At 38.9% G+C, this 19601-nt stretch overlaps 1 protein-coding gene and 1 pseudogene across 1 annotated transcript; both read right to left on the bottom strand.

Moving 5' to 3' along the window:
• The window catches only part of LOC139462076 (uncharacterized), a 37357-nt pseudogene that overhangs the window by 9516 nt on the left and 8240 nt on the right, over positions 1-19601 (bottom strand).
• Positions 395-19012, bottom strand: LOC139462075 (sodium- and chloride-dependent creatine transporter 1-like). Its single transcript, XM_071243577.1, has 14 exons — positions 18765-19012; positions 14389-14620; positions 13545-13676; positions 11959-12238; positions 10391-10523; positions 9786-9920; positions 9166-9269; positions 5772-5896; positions 4487-4599; positions 3223-3354; positions 2099-2198; positions 1818-1918; positions 1199-1372; positions 395-551 (listed from the first exon to the last, which is right to left on the bottom strand). The coding sequence occupies exons 2-14, from the start codon at positions 14600-14602 to the stop codon at positions 417-419; spliced, it is 1878 nt and encodes a 625-aa protein (XP_071099678.1). The 5' UTR covers positions 14603-14620; positions 18765-19012; the 3' UTR covers positions 395-416.

Here is a 19601-nt window from a genome sequence, read left to right as displayed (position 1 = left end):
CACCGGACCTTCTACACTCAGGGCAGACGCTCTATCACTAGTCCACTCTAGTCAATAAATACATGTTGTATAGATTGATGGCTGGCTGGATGGATGGATAGATTGATAGATATATAAATAGATAGTTACCCAGTTATACGTTTATCTCAGCTTGATACAATTTTTACTATGAGATCCCCATCAGGATATATTAATAAGATGGCTGCCTTGTATCAGATCAAGAGAACTGCTGAAAACGATGCAATGTCAGGTTACATGTCTGAACGAGGTGGTGACATCAGTGAATCACACACGCACACGCACACGCACACGCACACGCACGCACGCACGCATACATGCACAACAGGTGTTAACTCCTAACAAACTCATTTAGAGGACTATAAGGTTCAGGACTGTTTAGGTAAGAACACCAGGCCTTATTGTTTAAAAATGTTCATGATGTTGGCCTTGATGGAAGGCCTTTCTGTCTGTTGATTCATCCTGTGAGCCGCTCTGTATCTGGCATTTGCAGGACACCAGTCTTCAGCAGGCTTCAAGGCAAGCGTTACACTCTGCAAATTGAACAAACATATTTACACATTCGCAGACTTGGATGAGGTAGCCATGTGCGAATCCAACAAGGATTTTTGGCGTGACGATCGAACGCTTTAATCACTCAACTACCCCAATGTGACGGTCAATTGCAAATTGGCCCATAGTTTGCCAATCATTAGCTGACGACCCCATAGCTTAATATAACTTAGATTAAATCGTATGATATGTTAGTAAATTATCACATGAAGTTCCACCACATATGTTCATCTGTTCCTGCAAAATGGAACCTTGAAGTCCACTGACGCCTCAAACAAACTTCAATAAGTCATGATCAGGACTGTCAATGTGTTTTGGCTCTAATTCTCTCAGAATTTCGAATGTAAATTATTTGTAAGCAATTAGAAAGGGTGATTTTTATCCATAAGCAGGCATCTATATCATGTGCACATTTAAGTTTTTGTATGGGTGAGCATAGATAGAAACGCAATACTCAAAGCAGCAACGCAATACAGGATATACACAGACATATTGATCTGCAGAAGACATGTACGCCTTTGTTATGCATGAGAAATTAGATATGGCAATTGGACTGACTACCTCTTAGGGGATAAGCCCAGTACTGTATTTCATCCTTCGGGCCAGATAAAGTGAAATCATATGTTACCTTCTTTGGAGAGTGCATTGACGTGTGTTTTCCGACAGCAATAGCCATGTAGACCGGAAGCGGGAGAAGTGGGATCACGGCGAAACTCCAGCCAATAATACTGGCGTAGTTGGGAAACTCGTACTTGCCGTAGGTCGGTAGCTGGTAGCTCATCAGTGTTAAGATGAACACCGTCTGAAACATAGATATCGACATCAAAGTCAGTAAGGCTACATTTGTCTTGTTACATTGTTTAGAATACTGTAAACACCTGTATTGTTTTCTTCGCGAACACTTGGTGTCATTACTGATGTTGAGTGGACCATTGATATAATTTTCACAACTGAAACCGTCTGAAACATAGATATCGACATCAAATTCAGTAAGGCTACAATTGTCTTGTTACATTGTTTAGAATACTGTAAACACCTGTATTGTTTTCTTCGCGAACACCCGGTGTCATTACTGATGTTGAGTGGACCATTGATATAATTTTCACAACTATTTTGCCTTTAAGGCCCTGTGGAATCTGTGTCGGCAGATGATCGAGGCATATTTTCTGCTGTTTATTTGAATGCACTATTGTGTCGCCTTACATCTTTTACTAAAATGGATCATGACACGTATAGACTATACTTACCATCAAAATCGTCGGTGTCACAAATGCCAAGAGGATCTTTACTAGTGGCGAAAGTGGTTTTCCATTCATCATCTCTATGTCCCTACTCATTTTTTTTGCCCCTGAAAGAATAAATTCACCTTGTTATGTTATGGCTAAAAACATTACATAGAAATTGGACGTGATGTTAATTTTTGTTTTTATTCTTGGATATGTTTTGTTTGATAAGTAGACGGATGATGGAACTTCAGATTGTCCTTCAGCATATATTGGTAACATCATTTAAGGCCATGTATACCAACCGTATATCCACATCACGGCAACACACTCCAGAGTGCAATACATCAGGGGGGCCAGAGAGGCGATATACCAGTCCATCAGCTGGAACATGTACGGGCCTCCCTGCAATACATGGAAGGATGTGAGTGAGGGAGTGAGTGAGTATGTTTTACGCCGCTTTTAGCAATATTCCAGCAATATCACGGCGGGGGACACCAGAAATGGGCTTCACACATTGTACCCATGTCGGGAATCGAACCCGGGTCTTCGGCGTGACGAGCGAACGCTTTTACCACTAGGCTACCCGACCGCCCCTGAAGGATGTGAGATGACTGGGGGATGCTAATATAATTACTGATTCTGTTGTTCCATGTCCTCCTGGAACTGCGGCTACAAGTACCAATACCACAACTACTGTCACCGCCGCCACCACTCCATTACTACTACTAGTACTGCTACTTCTACTACTACTATAACTACCACTACTACTACTACCACCACCACTACTACAACTACTACTATTACTACCACTACTACTGCTACAACTACCACGTCTACTAATAATACAAGTAACACTACTACTATCAACGATACCACCACCACCATTACTACTACTCTTACTACTACAAGTGCTGCTACTGCTGCTACTACTACTACTACTACTAATAATAATAATAATAGAAATATCACTACCACTTCTAATACTAATTCTACTACTAGCACTACCTCTACTTCTACTACCACAACCACAAGAACTTTTGTGCATTTTATATATTGACAACATGAGTTGGCGCTCCGTAACTGTTAGCCATATCTCAATGTACTCTGTATGATGGGCCGATGGCCTCTTTACAGAATAACTCAATCACTGACACTATTCCTGATGCCACCAGTCCTTATTCGAATACTGCAATACAATGTTTCCCATGCTACTAAATTGAACGACAGTTACTAAACATTAGGCGAGTTGGGGAAGACCAACAACTGAAGTATTGTCACATTGTTAATAGAGCCAAAGCCCATCGTTTGATCTCAATAGGCACATTGCAGGTTTTTTGTCAATATATTCACTGTGTGTTATATATGCAATATTCACAACCACATAGTGACATAGATTGCACATCTCGGTGTTGTATACCAAAATCACCTGTGTGCAGAAAACTATTCCAAGAAAAAAGCACATCAGGCACCATCCTCCAGTTACAAGCATCCTCTTGGTGCCCAAGTGTCGTGGATACTGATCAACCAGGGCAGTGACCAATACCTCTATTCCCAGGAACTAAAAGAAATTAAAAAAATAACTTACATTATCATATCCACAATGTTGTGATAAAGTGTTAGATGGCAGTGTAATATAATGTTAAACAATGTTGTGTAATTGTATTACATTGTTTCTGTTGAGATTCAGAAGAAGTTCATAGCATAGTTGTCAGGAATGTTGCACTATCTAATGTAAACAATAGTGTGGAAGTTACTGTATTTAGATGCTTATGGGGTCAGATGTAATCTGGAATCTTCTTGAAAATCTAGACAAATCAAGCACTATTTAGAACCTTGTGGAAGGGATTGAGACTAACGGGCGCACCTCTCTCATCTCACATTGCATCTCACATTACATCAAGACCAGCGGATGTGTGAAGATCACGATTTCATCCAGCCTAGGCCTATTTTGAAGCTTGGCCATTGTTGCAGCTAAGTGAATACTGTCATCACGGACTGTATTGCCATAACCACTGCCATGGTATTTTCACTGCTGCTGAATTTTGTACTGCCAGTCAATTGTGTACTGTTATTGTTCTTACTGTGCAGTAATTGTATTGATTTGTCAACCTAGATATTGTTTTTAAAATGCAATTGTTGTTTGTTGGTTTTTCACAGAAGGGTTCTACTCATCGAGGTCTTAGTCAACTTACTCAATTTGGATACGGTTGTTATTTGCGGGTGGGATAGCCTAGTGGGCACAATGTGTAAAGCCCATTTCTGGTGTCACCCGCCGTGATATTGCTGGAACATTGCTGAAAGCGGCGTAAAATCAAACTCACTCACTCACTCGATATGCACAAGACAGCTCCCACAATATTTGATCATTACTCATTTTGTATCTAAACGTGGATCTAACATATTTTGCATTGGTGGTCCTTAACCACATACAGAACATTGGGTTTACTATTCCCATGGCATAGCCGGAATCGTACAATCGACTCTGCTTTTAACAGAGATTTCTTATCAATATGGAACGGGTTTTGTGGTTTTATTTTTTTTATTTTCAGATTGACAATGGGAAATGTGAACCGTCAAGACATCAAGTGTTCTTGAAACGAGTGAGCTGGTCTAAAAGTGGTAGACATCATGAGTGAAGGTCAAGGTCACAGATGAGATTTTGTGAACCAGTTGAACACCTTAATTCGTACCATCGAATCTAAACCAACCATCAGCAGCATCAGGAAGAACAGGAATGACCACAGCTGAGGAAGCGGAAGTTGTGCCAGAGCTTCTGGATAGGTTATAAATCCCAAACCTGGACCTTCAACAGAAAATTCTGATGTATTCATCCATAGAAAACATATCTTTATTCAATATTAACAGTTTCAACAAAATCAGTAAATACGCTTGCGCGTCACTGGATTTTCAGATTCATCGGCCACTTGATTGTCTGGTTTGTTTACAGGCCCTGTCGCATTGCTGTAGTATGTCGCTTGAGTACTTTCAGAAAAAAAAGGTTTAAAATACCATATTGTATATTTTTCCTCGAAAGATATACATATACCCCTGTTCTTTTGGTTCCATGTGTACAGATTTCATTACCTTTCTAACCATTGATTATTCAAGAGAAACAGCAATGGAATAACCACAATCATGTCTCTTTGGATGACGATTGTGCCTGATCTGGGACTGGTAGACTCATGGTCTTTTTTAGTCAAACATTTTCACAGGATAAACGATAGTTTGTGAACTGAAATATCCTGAATGTTTCCGTTTTTAATGTGAGATTCCAGATACGTTGTTGACAGTTGTTGACAGTGTTTCTGCCTAAAACGAGAATTCCTTATGACAGTTTACCTAAACACCCACACACTGGAAACCCCTATCGACACTCATGTGTACTTTAGGCAATAGTGTATAAAACAAGGAGGTATCGCATCGATGTACGAACATATTAATGGTAGTTCCTACATATTTATCGACTTGCGATATCAAGTTTATTGGATTCCTTTATCGCATTCATAACACTATCCACGACATGATATATAGTATCATACTAAGGTACAAAACGTGTCAATTTGTATGTAATACTTGACCAGATAAAAAAAGCGACAAAAATATTTCCATAATCATAAGCAATCTCCACTAAAACCAAAGTACATTGTACGATTGCGACTACATGTATATAATAAGCATGTGTTTATGAATCACTAAAAACTGGTGATGACACCAGGTGTTCACGAAAAGATTATGGTATCCTGCACTACCGGTGGCACACGACACAAACACTGCAAAGCAAGTCAACTGTCCAACTGAAAAGTTCACGGGCACACTTGGTACAAGTCAAAATAGGGAATTGCATCGGATATCATTTTTGTAATGGTGCGTCAAATTTGGAGATGTCCTCCACATATCTACCATAAAACGTTTAGAAAGCTTTACTGACATTTAGCAAATGCAAACTGTAAACATGTATATGCTTTTATGACCTACCTGTCGAAACTACCTTTGCAATGGGAACACCAATCTTCTTTGCCATCACCCCGAGAACAGCAAATGTCACCAAACCAGAAAAGATGCTGGTTCCCTCTGATGCCATGGTCAATAAGAGGCAATCTCTGTGAACATACATTTATTTCATTCACTCATCTCTTTCTTATGAAATAAAGGCGACAAAACCCTCCCAATAATACAATTTTAACGAAAGGTCAACGCTAGAGACGTACCTATCTCGACTGTCTGCCAAACAATATTCCACTTGGCGCAAAAGACAAAGCAGCGGTAAAAACAACAAGAATGGGTTATCGAAATGTCTGCTAAAACCAGAGTTTGTTGTATGATTCCGACTGTATCCTAACCACGTGTTTATGAATCCCTGTCCTTCAAGGTATTCGCGAGAAGTTGGGTGTAGTGCTGGCAACCATCACAAACATGTGCCAACGATATGTGGTATCCACACTATGTATAGTGAAACATCGTTGATATGGAAACAAACGTTCTGTTGCTACTGCTCAAATTAGCACATGTCTGGATCCTAGGGTAATATGCCTTACATTCCAGACAGATATGCAGTTGTTCAGAGCAACACAGTTTCACTGTGATATGTATTTAATAATTTGTTTACCTTTTTACATTTATCGAAGGCTATCAGTCACAAATTGTATACAGTGCATTATTATATATTTCAGAGTTAAATGAGAAATTTACAGTTTATAACGAAACATTTTCGAGGGAATAACAAACGGCAAGAATCGATATTAACTCCATCAATAACCATCTGCCATTAATCTGCCATGTCAATGTAGAACTAACGCAAAAAGGATGTCAATAGTTTGTGTATGGGTGAGACACTTACGATAAAGGGAGATAATTTCAGGGGAGGTAGCTCTTGTATGACAATAGTTCCGTCAAAGTGTTTTATTGATACTGAAATATCAAGCGTAATGTTCACTGCAGTGAAATATCGAAGGGTTATGTTCACTGCAATGAAAACATTACTTTTCTCGACTTCAGAAGTATATAATAAATTAAACATCCTTATTTACAAAATGTACACATTTGTATTTTAACAAGAATGTCAACAACACAAAACAATAAATGGTTCCTGTTCAGTTTAGACGTTCTATCTAAACTGAACACACTAAATCTATTTCTCCGTTACCCTCATACCTCTCTATATAAATTCTGCCAACTGTTGTTGAGTCTCGCACAACTCATCAAGCAACTGTTGTTACAATTTACAAGACTGTCTTTGATAGTGTTGTAGTGAGGGCTTTGATTAGTGTGAGGGGTGTGTGGGTTGATTTTTCTAATCCTAGAAATATATCATTTGGAAAATGCGTTAGTCTGATTCGCCGTCAAATGCCGAGCTAACAATGAATGTCTCACATGACCAACAACTAACCATGCTTATTTTCCTCTCCGAGCAAGCACTCCAATCAGCGACCCCCGTCATGGATTTATTAACAACCTTGCACAGACACAGTATAGCAGTATTATGTCTCATGCACTTGCATCATTCAAATTTAAACTCACCAATGCGTGACACGGATAAAATAAAACCATATGCCCTATCATTTTAAGGCAGAATATTACAATTCGTGTATCATCTAATTTCAGCTTCGTTTTATGAATATCATTCAATCAGTTTATGATGTGTGTAGACCCAAATCAATTCATTACATGATACAAGATTAGCGAAACTCAATTAGTGTGACTCGCATCAATGGCTAATCAGCATCATCTGCAATTTCACAGCCACACTCAACATATTAATGTACCTGCACATCAAAGGTATACACACAGATAATGTCTACCGCACAATACTTAAATTTAACGATTAATATACTGTATCCAGTTAACAGATTTTTATCAAAACTTATTTCCGACAAACAGGTAACAATGAATCAATTACCATTTTATGTATAGTTACTGATGAATGTTCTTAGGAACAGGTCATATAATTGCGAATGGTTCTTTTCATGAAGACCAGATTGACTTGAATTTTAACTTCTTTATTCTTTCTTTCCGTGCAGAAGATCGTGCCTTTATCCAGCAAGGGATACATTTAACATTAAACTTTTACATGTACATATTCTTTAATGACCGAATACGTTTGGATTTGTACAACAAACTGCCCGCAATGACTTTATTCCACTTTTACATATATTTCTTATTTACACCATGAGTCCCATGGCTTTGTTCACAAACCATTCATCCAAGATAACTGAAAACTTGTACAAATAAATTAAGAGAAATAATCATTTGTATGTCATTCTTATCAGCGAAAATATGACATTTTCTATGAATAATTCCTGCCTCTCATACATGTGTTAATATGTTGTATCAAAGCAGAAAGTCACACTTATAAAGAACATGGCCATATAAAACTTGATACTGTTAAACTGTTAGATTTAATAAACTGCGCCATTCATGAACCACTAAACACGATACATCACGCTATTTCCTCGACATTTGCTCGCCACTTTCGCGTTAAGATTGCGCAGTTTTTGTACCACTTTTGCTCTACTTTCACGTCACTATATCGAACGTATCGAGCACGAATTCGCGCTACTGGAGAAGGAACTTAATAAACGTAGTGTATGTCTGCACTTCACAATAGTAAAAGGCGACTGGTTGATGCATGTCATCGTATCCCAATTGCGTGGATCGATGCTCATGATGTCAATTACTGTATTGTCTGGTCCAGACTCGATTATTTACAGCCCGCATGTAGCTGGAATATTGCTGAGTGCGGCGTTAAACAACAAACAAACAAAACTTCACAATAGAGATAAAATAGTTCCAAGCTGTCAAAACATTAGATTTTCCACATTATTTCTCAATATAAACTTGAGGGAAAACTTCATTCCTTGATCCATGGGGCATTTGTTAGAAAAAAACATGTTGACCTTAGATGCAGTTACATGTACATATCTATCTTAAGGGTTCAGGACAATTTGTCAAAAATGAAAGCAAATGCCATCTAAAGTTTACAGAGAAAACAATATGTGAAATGTTGGAGTTAGTCATTGATACACCTATGTACAATTTTGGGGTGAAATATTTAGGCAAGAAGTAGGCATCCCCAACTGTGTTCTGTGTGGATGTTGTTACCCTGTCTGGCGCTGGGCATTAAGGGTCTAAAACAAGGACTGGTCGACTTGGAGTCAGTATACTGTGTCTGAGTGGGGTATTCATGTTAAACTGCCTCATGGTATCTCAGTGAGCTAGCACTATAAATCGGCATCAGTCTGGACTAGTGCAAGCAGCCACAGCCACACACACACACACACACACACACACACACATACACGTGCATGCACGTCGCTATATAACTGGTTGAAGTTGCGTTAAACAGATCTCTCTCATGCACGCCAATCCTCACCTGAGACATGGTTGATGGAACTTTTTGTAGCTTGCAGCAGTCCCAGCTGATCCAAAGCCAAGTCCCAGAGAGTAGAAAACCTGCAGACATGCTTCGATCCATACCTACATTAAATATGCATTGAAACGTATGATAATACTTGATTTGCATAGACAAGGTACGACATACTCAAAGCACAAAGGCATTAGATGAGTACCTGATCCATTGTAACAGAAGCAACACAACCTTTTCCATATTCCACATGAAAAGCTCTGCAAACATCAGAGTCGCTTGTAGAATTCCGACTTTACTATGTGCATGTGTTTACGGAACACTATAAAATAGTGATGGTATTAGGTTATAGCGAAAAAGTGAGCTTATCCTGCCGCCTGTATCACCCCTTATAAATACTTTCAAGGCAAGTAAGTTATTCACCTGAAAAAAACCATGGGAACATATGGTACTTGTATTTGTTTAAATGATGCTTTCCACTCTGCTGGGATGGTAATTTTTGGCTTGTGATATTTGAGGTTTGTAATAAGTCAATAACATCTTAAGGCTAACTATCATAAAATGAGAATTGCCATGAATTTAAAGAAGAAGTTGAATAAAAATAAGAAGAGACATCGTTAGTTACGCACCTGTATGTCAAGTAGTTTTGAGAAATCTGGAACGACGTAGTACATTATGCCATCTAGAGCGCCTGGTTGGAGCAGCGTCATTATGAAGATGGAAACAAGGAGAAGGTACGGCAGCAATGCGGTCACATACACAGCCTGTTGTCAGGAAAGTATCATCCTTCAATACAACAGTGTGCACTTTGTTATCTGTGAACATTATCTAGGTAGTCAATACCCCCTGCAACATATGGTGATGCCCTGGTTGCAGTACTTACCAGAATCCCAGAAAGTATAAAAATACCATAACTGTACCCGAATGCAAGTTATTAATTAATTCACAATACAAAATATTTAAAAACAGCCCTCAGATTTCGTAGATATTTTTCGAGACATTATGCATTGTTGTTTTAGTTGTTGTTGTTGTTAGTATTGTTCAAAACTGTACACCAACAACATCCAGTCTGTCCAATGAGTGCAATAGCAATGTTCAATGTGGCCAACACGTACTAACATGTTGTGTGGTTCCCTGAGAAAAAGAAGCGACAAACTCTATTCTATAATCTTAAGAAATCTTTGCTAAAAGCAGAATCCTTTGTTTGATTCCAACAGTATTTCTGTCAACTTACTTTGCCAGCAGACTTGACTCCACGGATAAGACACAGAAACATCATTACATATGAACCAAACAGACACCCAGCTATGTGCCACTGCACAGATCCCACGTCCTCCACTCCGGTGGAGACACCCTGGACATTGTACCTGCAAGACATACCACAAAATTAAATTAGAAAACCCTTCCACAACACAACTAGCAGGATATTATAAGTTCCGAAAGTGACAGTGACGTCGACTCCGTTTTTATGACGAGTGCATTTCAAAACGTATCCAACAAAAGAGAGCTAGTTTGATACGTACTGAAATGCAACGTAGTAAAAACATTATTATTCACTTAAACTTTACATATCATCTTACTTCAACGTCGACAAAAGAGTTGCTGTATGAATATAACATTCGTTACGGTGATTCGACCATAGGCTATTCTCTTTAAGCGACCTGGCAATACAGACTGATTATAAGAAGCATACAATGCAGCGTTTGGAAAACTGTTCTTAAGAGTCTAACCACAAACACCCAAATTAGAAGCATCTGCATTCAATAGGATCATCTAGCTTTACACATCAAACTCCCGATAGACTCGTCGAATCATGACATGTTGGAAATGTGAAATCATTCGGCTGTTTATACGTTATTGTTGAAATTGTTGTAATTACGGTTAAGCAACACCCCTTACAGACCACCAAGGATACATGACACATGCTTTCATCCGTTGAAACAATGAGGACGACATTTCAAATGACTGCTTGGACAAAGTGGGGCTACTCTCATTTGCAATGCAATGTCATAAGAAGAAGCCGCGATGAATGATGTAATGCTGTTTCGACATACAGTTTTATATACTGGTGATGCTCTGAATCTTTATTGACCACCTCCGTGGTTTATTGGTACAGCATCCACCAAGAGAGCGGAATATCGGGGGTTCGATCCTCGGCCGCTTCATGCCAAAAGACGTTAGAAGATAGTATTTGTTGTTACCCTGTATTAAGGGGCAAAAAACAACGACTGATGGGCTCGGAGAATACTGTGTATGAGTGGGGTATTCATGTCAAACTGTGGCATGGTATCCCAGTGGGCAAGCACTACATAATCGGCATTATTCCGGACTAGTACAAGAAGCCACACACACACACATACGTACATGTAAGTCACTATGTAAGTGCAGTAATCTTTCACGTGACGTTAAATCCCATTTCACCGCACCTCACCTGAACCTTTATCATACCATGATGCTTACACGACAATACAAAAGAGAGTGTCTGTATTATTCTCCCTGTTTGAAATAAATATACGTCCAAAAAAACATCTGACGAAACAAATAACATTGGGCATAAAAGACAAAACACATTTGTCCCCAAGACCTGCGAAAGATCATTTGCAAATTCTCGGTCTTGACACATCCAAGTTATATAACCATACTTCCAATTTCACCAATAACACGTGTACTGCTTAATCAAAGTTACTCATCTCAACATTTATATTATGAAGGGGAAAGTATTAGCATATATTAATCATGATAAGAACTAAAATAGATCTGCCAAGTTTGTCTGGATGGTATGCATCTTGGTGGATATCTTACTGCCAAAATTCCTCAGCAGGTGAGTGAGCCAAGGTCCCATTTTCCCACAACTCAGCTGCAGGGATTGTATCTGATGTATTCACTGCCAGAGGTGTGTTGTTACTGCTGGAGGTTGTATTCACGCCTTCCACACACAGGTCGGTGTTCCAGCTGTTGCCACAAGTTGTCCAGGGCAGGACACTGGAGCAGGCCTTCACCATGTAGTAGATGGGCCAGGCAAGATAGAGGCTGTAATAGGGCGTCATGATGACTGTGAGTACGACACCGCCCAAACCAATCCCTGCTGATTGTAAAAACACGTTTGTTTGTTTCAATACGGTGCGTCCCATAACGCTCTGATATTACACGCCTTGGCTGAAAACAATCAACACATTCGTATTTTTAGTGGTAGAAGTATCTGAAACCTATATTAAATATGATGAAAGATGTTACTTACCATTCAAAGGAACATCAAATATTTAATATGTCGTCCAACGTTTCAAACATTTTTTTCAATTACTTTGTATGTCAAACATACCTTTTTCTTGATTAGAAGGAGTATACAACAAATATTTGTGGTTTTATGTATCGTTGTGTGGCAGTTTATATATTATAACTTTATTAGAGTCGATTGTAATTGGCAGCAAGTTTATTGTGGCTCCCAAGAAATAGTGTCTTGAATGTGACCTTGACAGCTCATACAAGAGAGTGACCTCCCTTAGTGTTTACCGTTCAAATTCAATCCAAGCGCTTGACATCTTGGGTACCCTCCCAGTGTCGAGAGCTACGTTGTGAGGAGCTGGCTTGATCACAGTTATCAACAAACTACATTTTAGACGCTTCCAGGTAGCCCTGTCCTAGAATGTTGGCTGAACCTATATACATGTGAGAAGAGGGCGGTACGAGCCTTCCTTCCACGACTTGACTTGCGTCTCATCTACTTGCCCAGTAGATGTTAGCAGTTAGTACTAGTATAATACTCCGAAACGTTCGGAGTAAGTATATACTCCGAAAAGTTGTGTTTATCATAAAGAAGAAGTTGACATTCATAAATTCTCTTCCGCGTGTGTCTTCTAAATGCCTTTCAGAGACAGCATAACAGTAGTTCATTTGCACAAAATGGTATGAGAAACACCTATGTTCCATCTGTAATTCATAATATAGTCTAACCTTATTTACACGTTCATGTTGGGCTTATAAGTGCAAATAAAAGCGACAACCATTTCCAGAATCCTGAGAAATCTTTTCTAAAAACATTTCCGGCAAATCCATATTAAGCATATGCTTATGAATCTTTTAACACTTCCAACAAAACCATAACCATATGCTTATAAATCTATAAACATTTCCAACAAAATGATAAGCATATGCTTATGAATCTATAAACATTTCCGACAAAATCATAAGCATATACTTATGAATCTATAAACATTTCCGACAAAATCATTAGCATATACTTATGAATCTATAAACATTTTCCGACAAAATCATTAGCATATACTTATGAATCTATAAACATTTCCGACAAAATCATGAGCATAATTATGCTTATGATTTTGTCTGAAATGTATTTAGCAAAGATTTCTTATATATAAATGTGCACTGGCCTTTAAACATGGGACAAATGCTCCAGACATGTTGGGCAGCCTTTCCCGAGAACTGACAGATTGACGACTCGAGGAAAAAAGTTGGGAACCCGGCGATCAGAAGAAAAAGGAGGAAAGGGATCAAGAAAGCCCCTGAAAGAAAGTCGACATTTAATAATTCAGCATCATTCCAGCTTGAGTCTGGACCTGACAATCCAGTAGTCATATAATGAACAACATTACACGTTCAACAATCAGACCGACAACCAAATAGAGCTTTGGCATCCCTCAGCTCGAGCAAGTGCGTGATTATGATCCATGCTTTTGAAGCATCATACGTGAGCTCACGGGGTGTTTCCTAAAACAGAAGCTGACTTGTCGTGATATCCCTAAGGTTCCATTCAAAACAGTGGTAAACCCAGCTCACGAACAGGAAGCAATCATTTGATTTTCAGATGGGGACGGAATTTCTCTTATAAATTAATCAAGGCACGTTTATACTTTTGTAATATGCGGCGCATTGTAGGAAAACAATAAACATTGGGGTCTTTCCTTGCATCCTTGCGGACCATGCTAAACTGTCCAAAGAAAAGAATTTAAGAACATGTTTTTTTTATAATTGGGAACCTTGGTTATGTTGGTAATGCCTCCAAACAACGAAAGAAAGAAATACTGATAAAAAAACAAATTCTTGAGGATTTAACGTGACCTAATGAAAAAGATGCATAAGGAGTTCTCATATTTCATTTTCTTAATTTATAAGCTTTTTGTGATCAGCTCCTGTTGAATAAACTCTTTGTGCTAGTTCATCTTCAGTGATATTTTCAGTCACATTGTACGTTACTTAATATAACAGGTTTCGTACCTCCGCCGTTCCTGCTGCAGATGTAGGGGAACCTCAGCAGGTTACCTAATCCCACACAATAGCCAACCATTGTTAGCATGTAATCCAGATGTCGGCTCCACGTGTCTCTTTGTTGGAGACCTGTTGTAGGTCTATCTTCCTCTTTTTCAACTTCAGAATGTACCCTTGTCATAGGGATTCCAGGATCACCAACGTCTTTCTCGTGGCTCGGCATGGTTAGATTCAGTTTTATCTGAATCAATAAAAGTAATACGAGTGATCACTACATTAAAAGTAGTAGATTTCAGCGTTGTGGGTAAGATTTAGTTTATATTCTTTTGAAAGTGTGTGTTATGTAAACTTTCCCCTTGTAATTGTCCATTATAAACAATGTTCCCACAGCTGTCAGCATTTCTATTCAATAATTTGAATAAAGTAAGTTTATATGTACAATTGTAGAACATTGTTAAAAGTACTTTCCTTGAAGAATCAAAATTTCTTAGAATACTATCTTATACATACAATCTTTCCAGTTGTTTCAGAAAAGAAACCAGTAAGTCTTTGGAAGCTAAATTTGATGTCTTCATTAGAGAAACATATATGCCAAAGTCCAGCTTCCACAATCTGCTAATATCGGAGAATGTGTTTACAGTGCCAAAATACATTTTGAGAGACTCTAGGAGTATGACAGTACCTCTTAAGCAGAAATAGCTGAACAATGGCCATAAACAAACTTTTTCAATATAGCTGCCATAGCAACTAGAAAGTGATATAGGTAATACAGGCGTTCACTACAATCATGGGGCATTACAAGGGTAAATCGAAAAGTAACATGGCAGCTGAACATTATTACGATATTGCAACTTATACACGATTGTACCCATCTGATGACGTGGTCCAGTGTTATTGTGATTTATCATGATATGCATTCTATGGTGTTGTTGGATCACCATTCGATTATCAGTCAGTTATCAGGCAGTCTACTTCATGGAAAAATTAATTCAATCCTTTTATAAACTTTTAGGTACACAGCATATCACTGGTGAGCCAGGATAAGTTGCGTTGTGTGCTGACAATTATGCCCGCATGGATATGAATGAGGTCCGCCCACTGTACCATTGTGAAGAAATGAAGATGATGCAAACATTTATCAAGGAAATGATCTGGTTGTAAAATATCTTTGCTGTTACATGTTTGGCTATACAACATTTGAAAGGTTTACTTAATCCTAATGTTACTAAATATGAAAGTTATGTGTATCACATTTTGTAAATAATTCATTTACAACTTCATTAATTTCGCTTTAAAATAAAATAATGTAAGCTAACAAAATTATAACGTCCATATTAAGGACCAAAGAAGCGAAAATTTAGCGATTTTCGGCAATATAAGATTTTATAAAACCCACTTGCCTATTTCTTTTTTAGTTTCATTGTTAAAGTAATCGGAAAAATCAAAGATCTCTTATGCATATACTTTGGCAATAAATCATCGTGTACGAGCCGAGAAATAGAGGCGAAAGCCGAGATGTCATTTGACTTACATTACACGTGATCGCATGAATAGATTGAAATAATAACTTAGATTTCAATTTGGCAACTTTGAGATGTAATTTTTGTTGATTTTATTTATTACTTTGTATAATACATTTAAAGATTTGCTTGACACATCTTTATTTTGCTGTTTGACATGTTCGATGAGGACCCGTTGTCGAAGTATGTGTCCGAGAAATTTATTTTCAATAACATTGCGGGAAAGAGTAAAAAATCTTTTAATCTATTGATAAAAATGATAAATTGAAATGGAATATGCATTTCAGACATTGCGAAATGTGATAGATTCAATAAATGAATGGTATGACAGGTGGGTTAATAAAATTATATTCTATTTTGACTTGACTTGGCCGGTCTACCTGTCTGGTCACTCTTGGCTTCTTGGCTGGTGTACCGGCCAACAGTGTTGAAAGAGTTAAACTGATCACCACTCTGCTTTGCGTTGACAAGCTCTGATGGATCACAGTGAGAAATATCAGAGTGACTTCCCTTTGCTTTACACTTGAGGAGGAAATGAAATCTTCTTTCTTTCTTTTTTAACTTTTTATGCATTTTTAAAGTAAAGATCTCGGCGTGATAAAAAAGGAGTAATTTGTAGTTTGTTTGTTTTTAACATTTGGACTTTGAAAGAGCGGCACATCCGTAAAACAAGTAATAAAAAATGTCGCCTTGGTGCCACAGTATCCGAAAACATTATATATCATTATCGTAGATGAAACTCACATCTGCGTTGACGATGTCGTCTACGAATATGATACTTACATCTGCGTAGACGATACATCACCTTCGTTGATGATTCTTTCATCTACATAGAGGATACTACTCACATCAACGTAGAATATACATATATAAAAAAAAATATGTTTGGGATCATGTACGTAGTTTATCTTCATATTCCCTATTTTCGCAACTAATCATTTCAAATTGTCAAAATGCCAGCGCTAAAAAAAAATTCATTCAACAAAACGTTGACACATTTAAATGAAGAGTTACCTTATTCAATGTTCAGATTGATTCCAAATAAAGACATGTAAAAGTTGAAAGTCAAACAAATCGGTCATGCTTAAGTTATTACTAACTGGCGAAAAGATGGTTACCAAAGTCGATAATTCGATAGGAGATGGTACTGTTTTCTACGTATATTATAATATACAGTGGTCAAGTTTCCGAGATGGGCTGGGCAGAGAATCAGGGATGATGAGTGATCCTCACATAAAAGCTGGTTCCGGTGTGATGTAATGCGTGAGAGATACGTAAACACGCCCTTAAATAGTTTAACAAGCTACTGGAAAGGTCGACATAGTGCCCTCACAACAGAGAACATACACCATTTTTCTACAACATACTACCACCGTCCGCGGTATACCGCACCAGAAGTTTACACACCACACTAGCTGGCATCTAAATATAGTGTTCCGGGGTAGAATAGGTCTTCAGCAACCCATGCTTGCCGTAAAAGGTGACTATGCTTGTCGTAAAAGGCGACTAACGGGATCGGGTGGTCAGGCTCGCTGACTTGGTTGATGCATGTCATCGATCCCAATTGCGCGGATCGATGCTCATGAAATTAATCAATGGATTGTCTGGTCCAGACTCGATTATTTACAGACCGCCGTCATATAACTGGAATATTGCTGAGTGCGGCGTAAAACAACCAACCAACCAAACCAACCAATCTAAATATAGCGACACCCTGACGACTGATCACTGTCAAAACACAATGCAATGAGCGTCTACCGAATCTCAACAGGAACAACGTAACACAGTTACAATCCTTGTTTAACAATAAAATACACTGCCATATGGCAGTATCTCACGCCTTACTTCTTCCTCAACATTTCTGTCCCCTTTATGATAACAAAAACTGTTGTTTGTTTGTTGTTTAACGCTGCACTCGGCAATATTCCATCTATATGACAGCGGGCTGTATATAATCGAGTCTGGATCAGACAATCACGCAATTGATGACATGCATCCGATCCCGTTTGTCGCCTCTTACGACATAGTCGCCTTTTACGACAATCAGGGGTGGCTGAAGACCTATTCTAGCCCGGACCATCACGGGTCCAAAAACTGTTTATGCTCTCGTTTTATCGTCACCCATTTCCTTGCCATATGTTGTAACACCGTTCTGTCCTGTGTTTGCCAGTGACATGCTAATCTATGGCCACGTTCTGTCCCAATGGGGGACAAGTGTTTTCTTTGCTTCCAGCACTGTTAACAACTTCACAACCTTGTTCATACAAGCCATGAAGGAATTGTAGGGGCCCAAAGGAACACCATATGTTATAATATTATTTGGGCGTTCTTGATATTCGACTTTAAAATGCTTAATTACACAACTGATGTCCATCAGTCCTGGCCTCTAAAGCCAGGACATCAATTGTCTCATGATCTCTTGTTCTTCCACATTTTTATGTATTTTTTGCAGAGCGCCTCTATTATCCTGAATAATTTGCGACTACAAAAACTGTATTCCACGCTGTAAGAATTCCCGAGTCAGTGACTGACATCCTGAGCACTCAATTTGGATACGATGACATGCAGTGAACCAAGTCACCGAGCCCGACCCATTTAGTCGCCTCTTACTTTACCGGGGATCTCTATTCTTACCCTGAACCCCCATGGGTGTTCAAGACAATGCATTTCACCCAATGTAATTGATAGGCAGACAAGCTCATTAGCAGATATGGATCAGTTTAGTCACATATTAACGTATCCATCTGCTAAAGGACAAGTTGATGCTATATATCTTTTATTTAAATTATTACCCTAAGTAGAGTGTCAATGTCACACGTTTCTGTTCACTGATTACAAGATTCCCGGGTAAGAAGGTCTACTTACCTAGCAATCTTATCTGCCCGCGCCACACGCTCGGCAATCAGTAGCCGCGCTCGGCAAATGTGATTGCTGGAAATCTTCTAGGGCTCTGTCCCTGCTCCAAAACTGAATCACCAGTTGTGAAGTTATTGTGATGTCCCCTCGGGCAGTTTATTTGTTTCGGATAGTCCTCTACTGACCAAACACGGGTGCCGTTTGGATGAATGGGAAAAGTTAATGTATATCCTTCGAGGGTCTGAGAGGCAGTTTGCTTGTACCCTCCACTGAGAAAGCAATTCATATGCACATGGACCCGTTTCTCAAATACAGCGCCATGAGCACACGTCAGGGAGTTGCTACGGCGCATTATACATGTGCATGGTTATAATTTGGATACGCACAGCTGCATACGGCTAGTATGTGTCATTGTGGGTGAACATATAAACAAGCATGTCACGAGCCTCATACCGCTGTATCCTGAATATATACACGGCCGTGCCTTACCTTTTTTCACACCTGTTGTGGTCAAGAACAATATAAACGTCCCCGGCATTAAACTAGATTAATAAACTGAGTCATTCCTTATGTCTCTTGACCCTGAATGCACACATGGAGCGATATATAACTATAAGTTCCGAAATCGCGCACATTGAAGCAGGTGGTGATGAAATGGGGTTTAACATCGTGTCCTAGATTATTGTACTTATATAGCGACGTGCATGTACGTCTATCTGTTTGTGTGGCTGCTTGTACTGGTCCGGACTGATGCCGAGTTAGATACCATGCCGCAGTTTAACATGAATACCCCACTCAGACACAGTATACTGACTCCGAGCCGACCAGTCCTTGTTTTAGCCCCTT

This window comes from Haliotis cracherodii, unplaced genomic scaffold, assembly GCF_022045235.1.
Source record: "Haliotis cracherodii isolate W230 unplaced genomic scaffold, xgHalCrac1.p SCAF_15, whole genome shotgun sequence".
Lineage (NCBI taxonomy): Eukaryota > Metazoa > Mollusca > Gastropoda > Lepetellida > Haliotidae > Haliotis > Haliotis cracherodii.
The sequence above is the reverse complement of the archived record's forward strand: the minus strand, read 5'-3'. Positions and strand labels throughout refer to the sequence as shown.

What these genes read in the sequence shown, in the direction of transcription:
- LOC139462075 (XM_071243577.1), bottom strand. Translation starts at nt 14,602, where the DNA reads ATGCCGAGCCACGAGAAAGACGTTGGTGATCCTGGAATCCCTATGACA. An exon ending in CCTGCTGAGGAATTTTGGCA is followed by an intron (nt 10,524 to 11,958) that starts GTAAGATATCCA and finishes TATGTCTTGCAG; the next exon opens with GTACAATGTCCAGGGTGTCT. An exon ending in TGACACCGACGATTTTGATG is followed by an intron (nt 1,373 to 1,817) that starts GTAAGTATAGTC and finishes TCTATGTTTCAG; the next exon opens with ACGGTGTTCATCTTAACACT.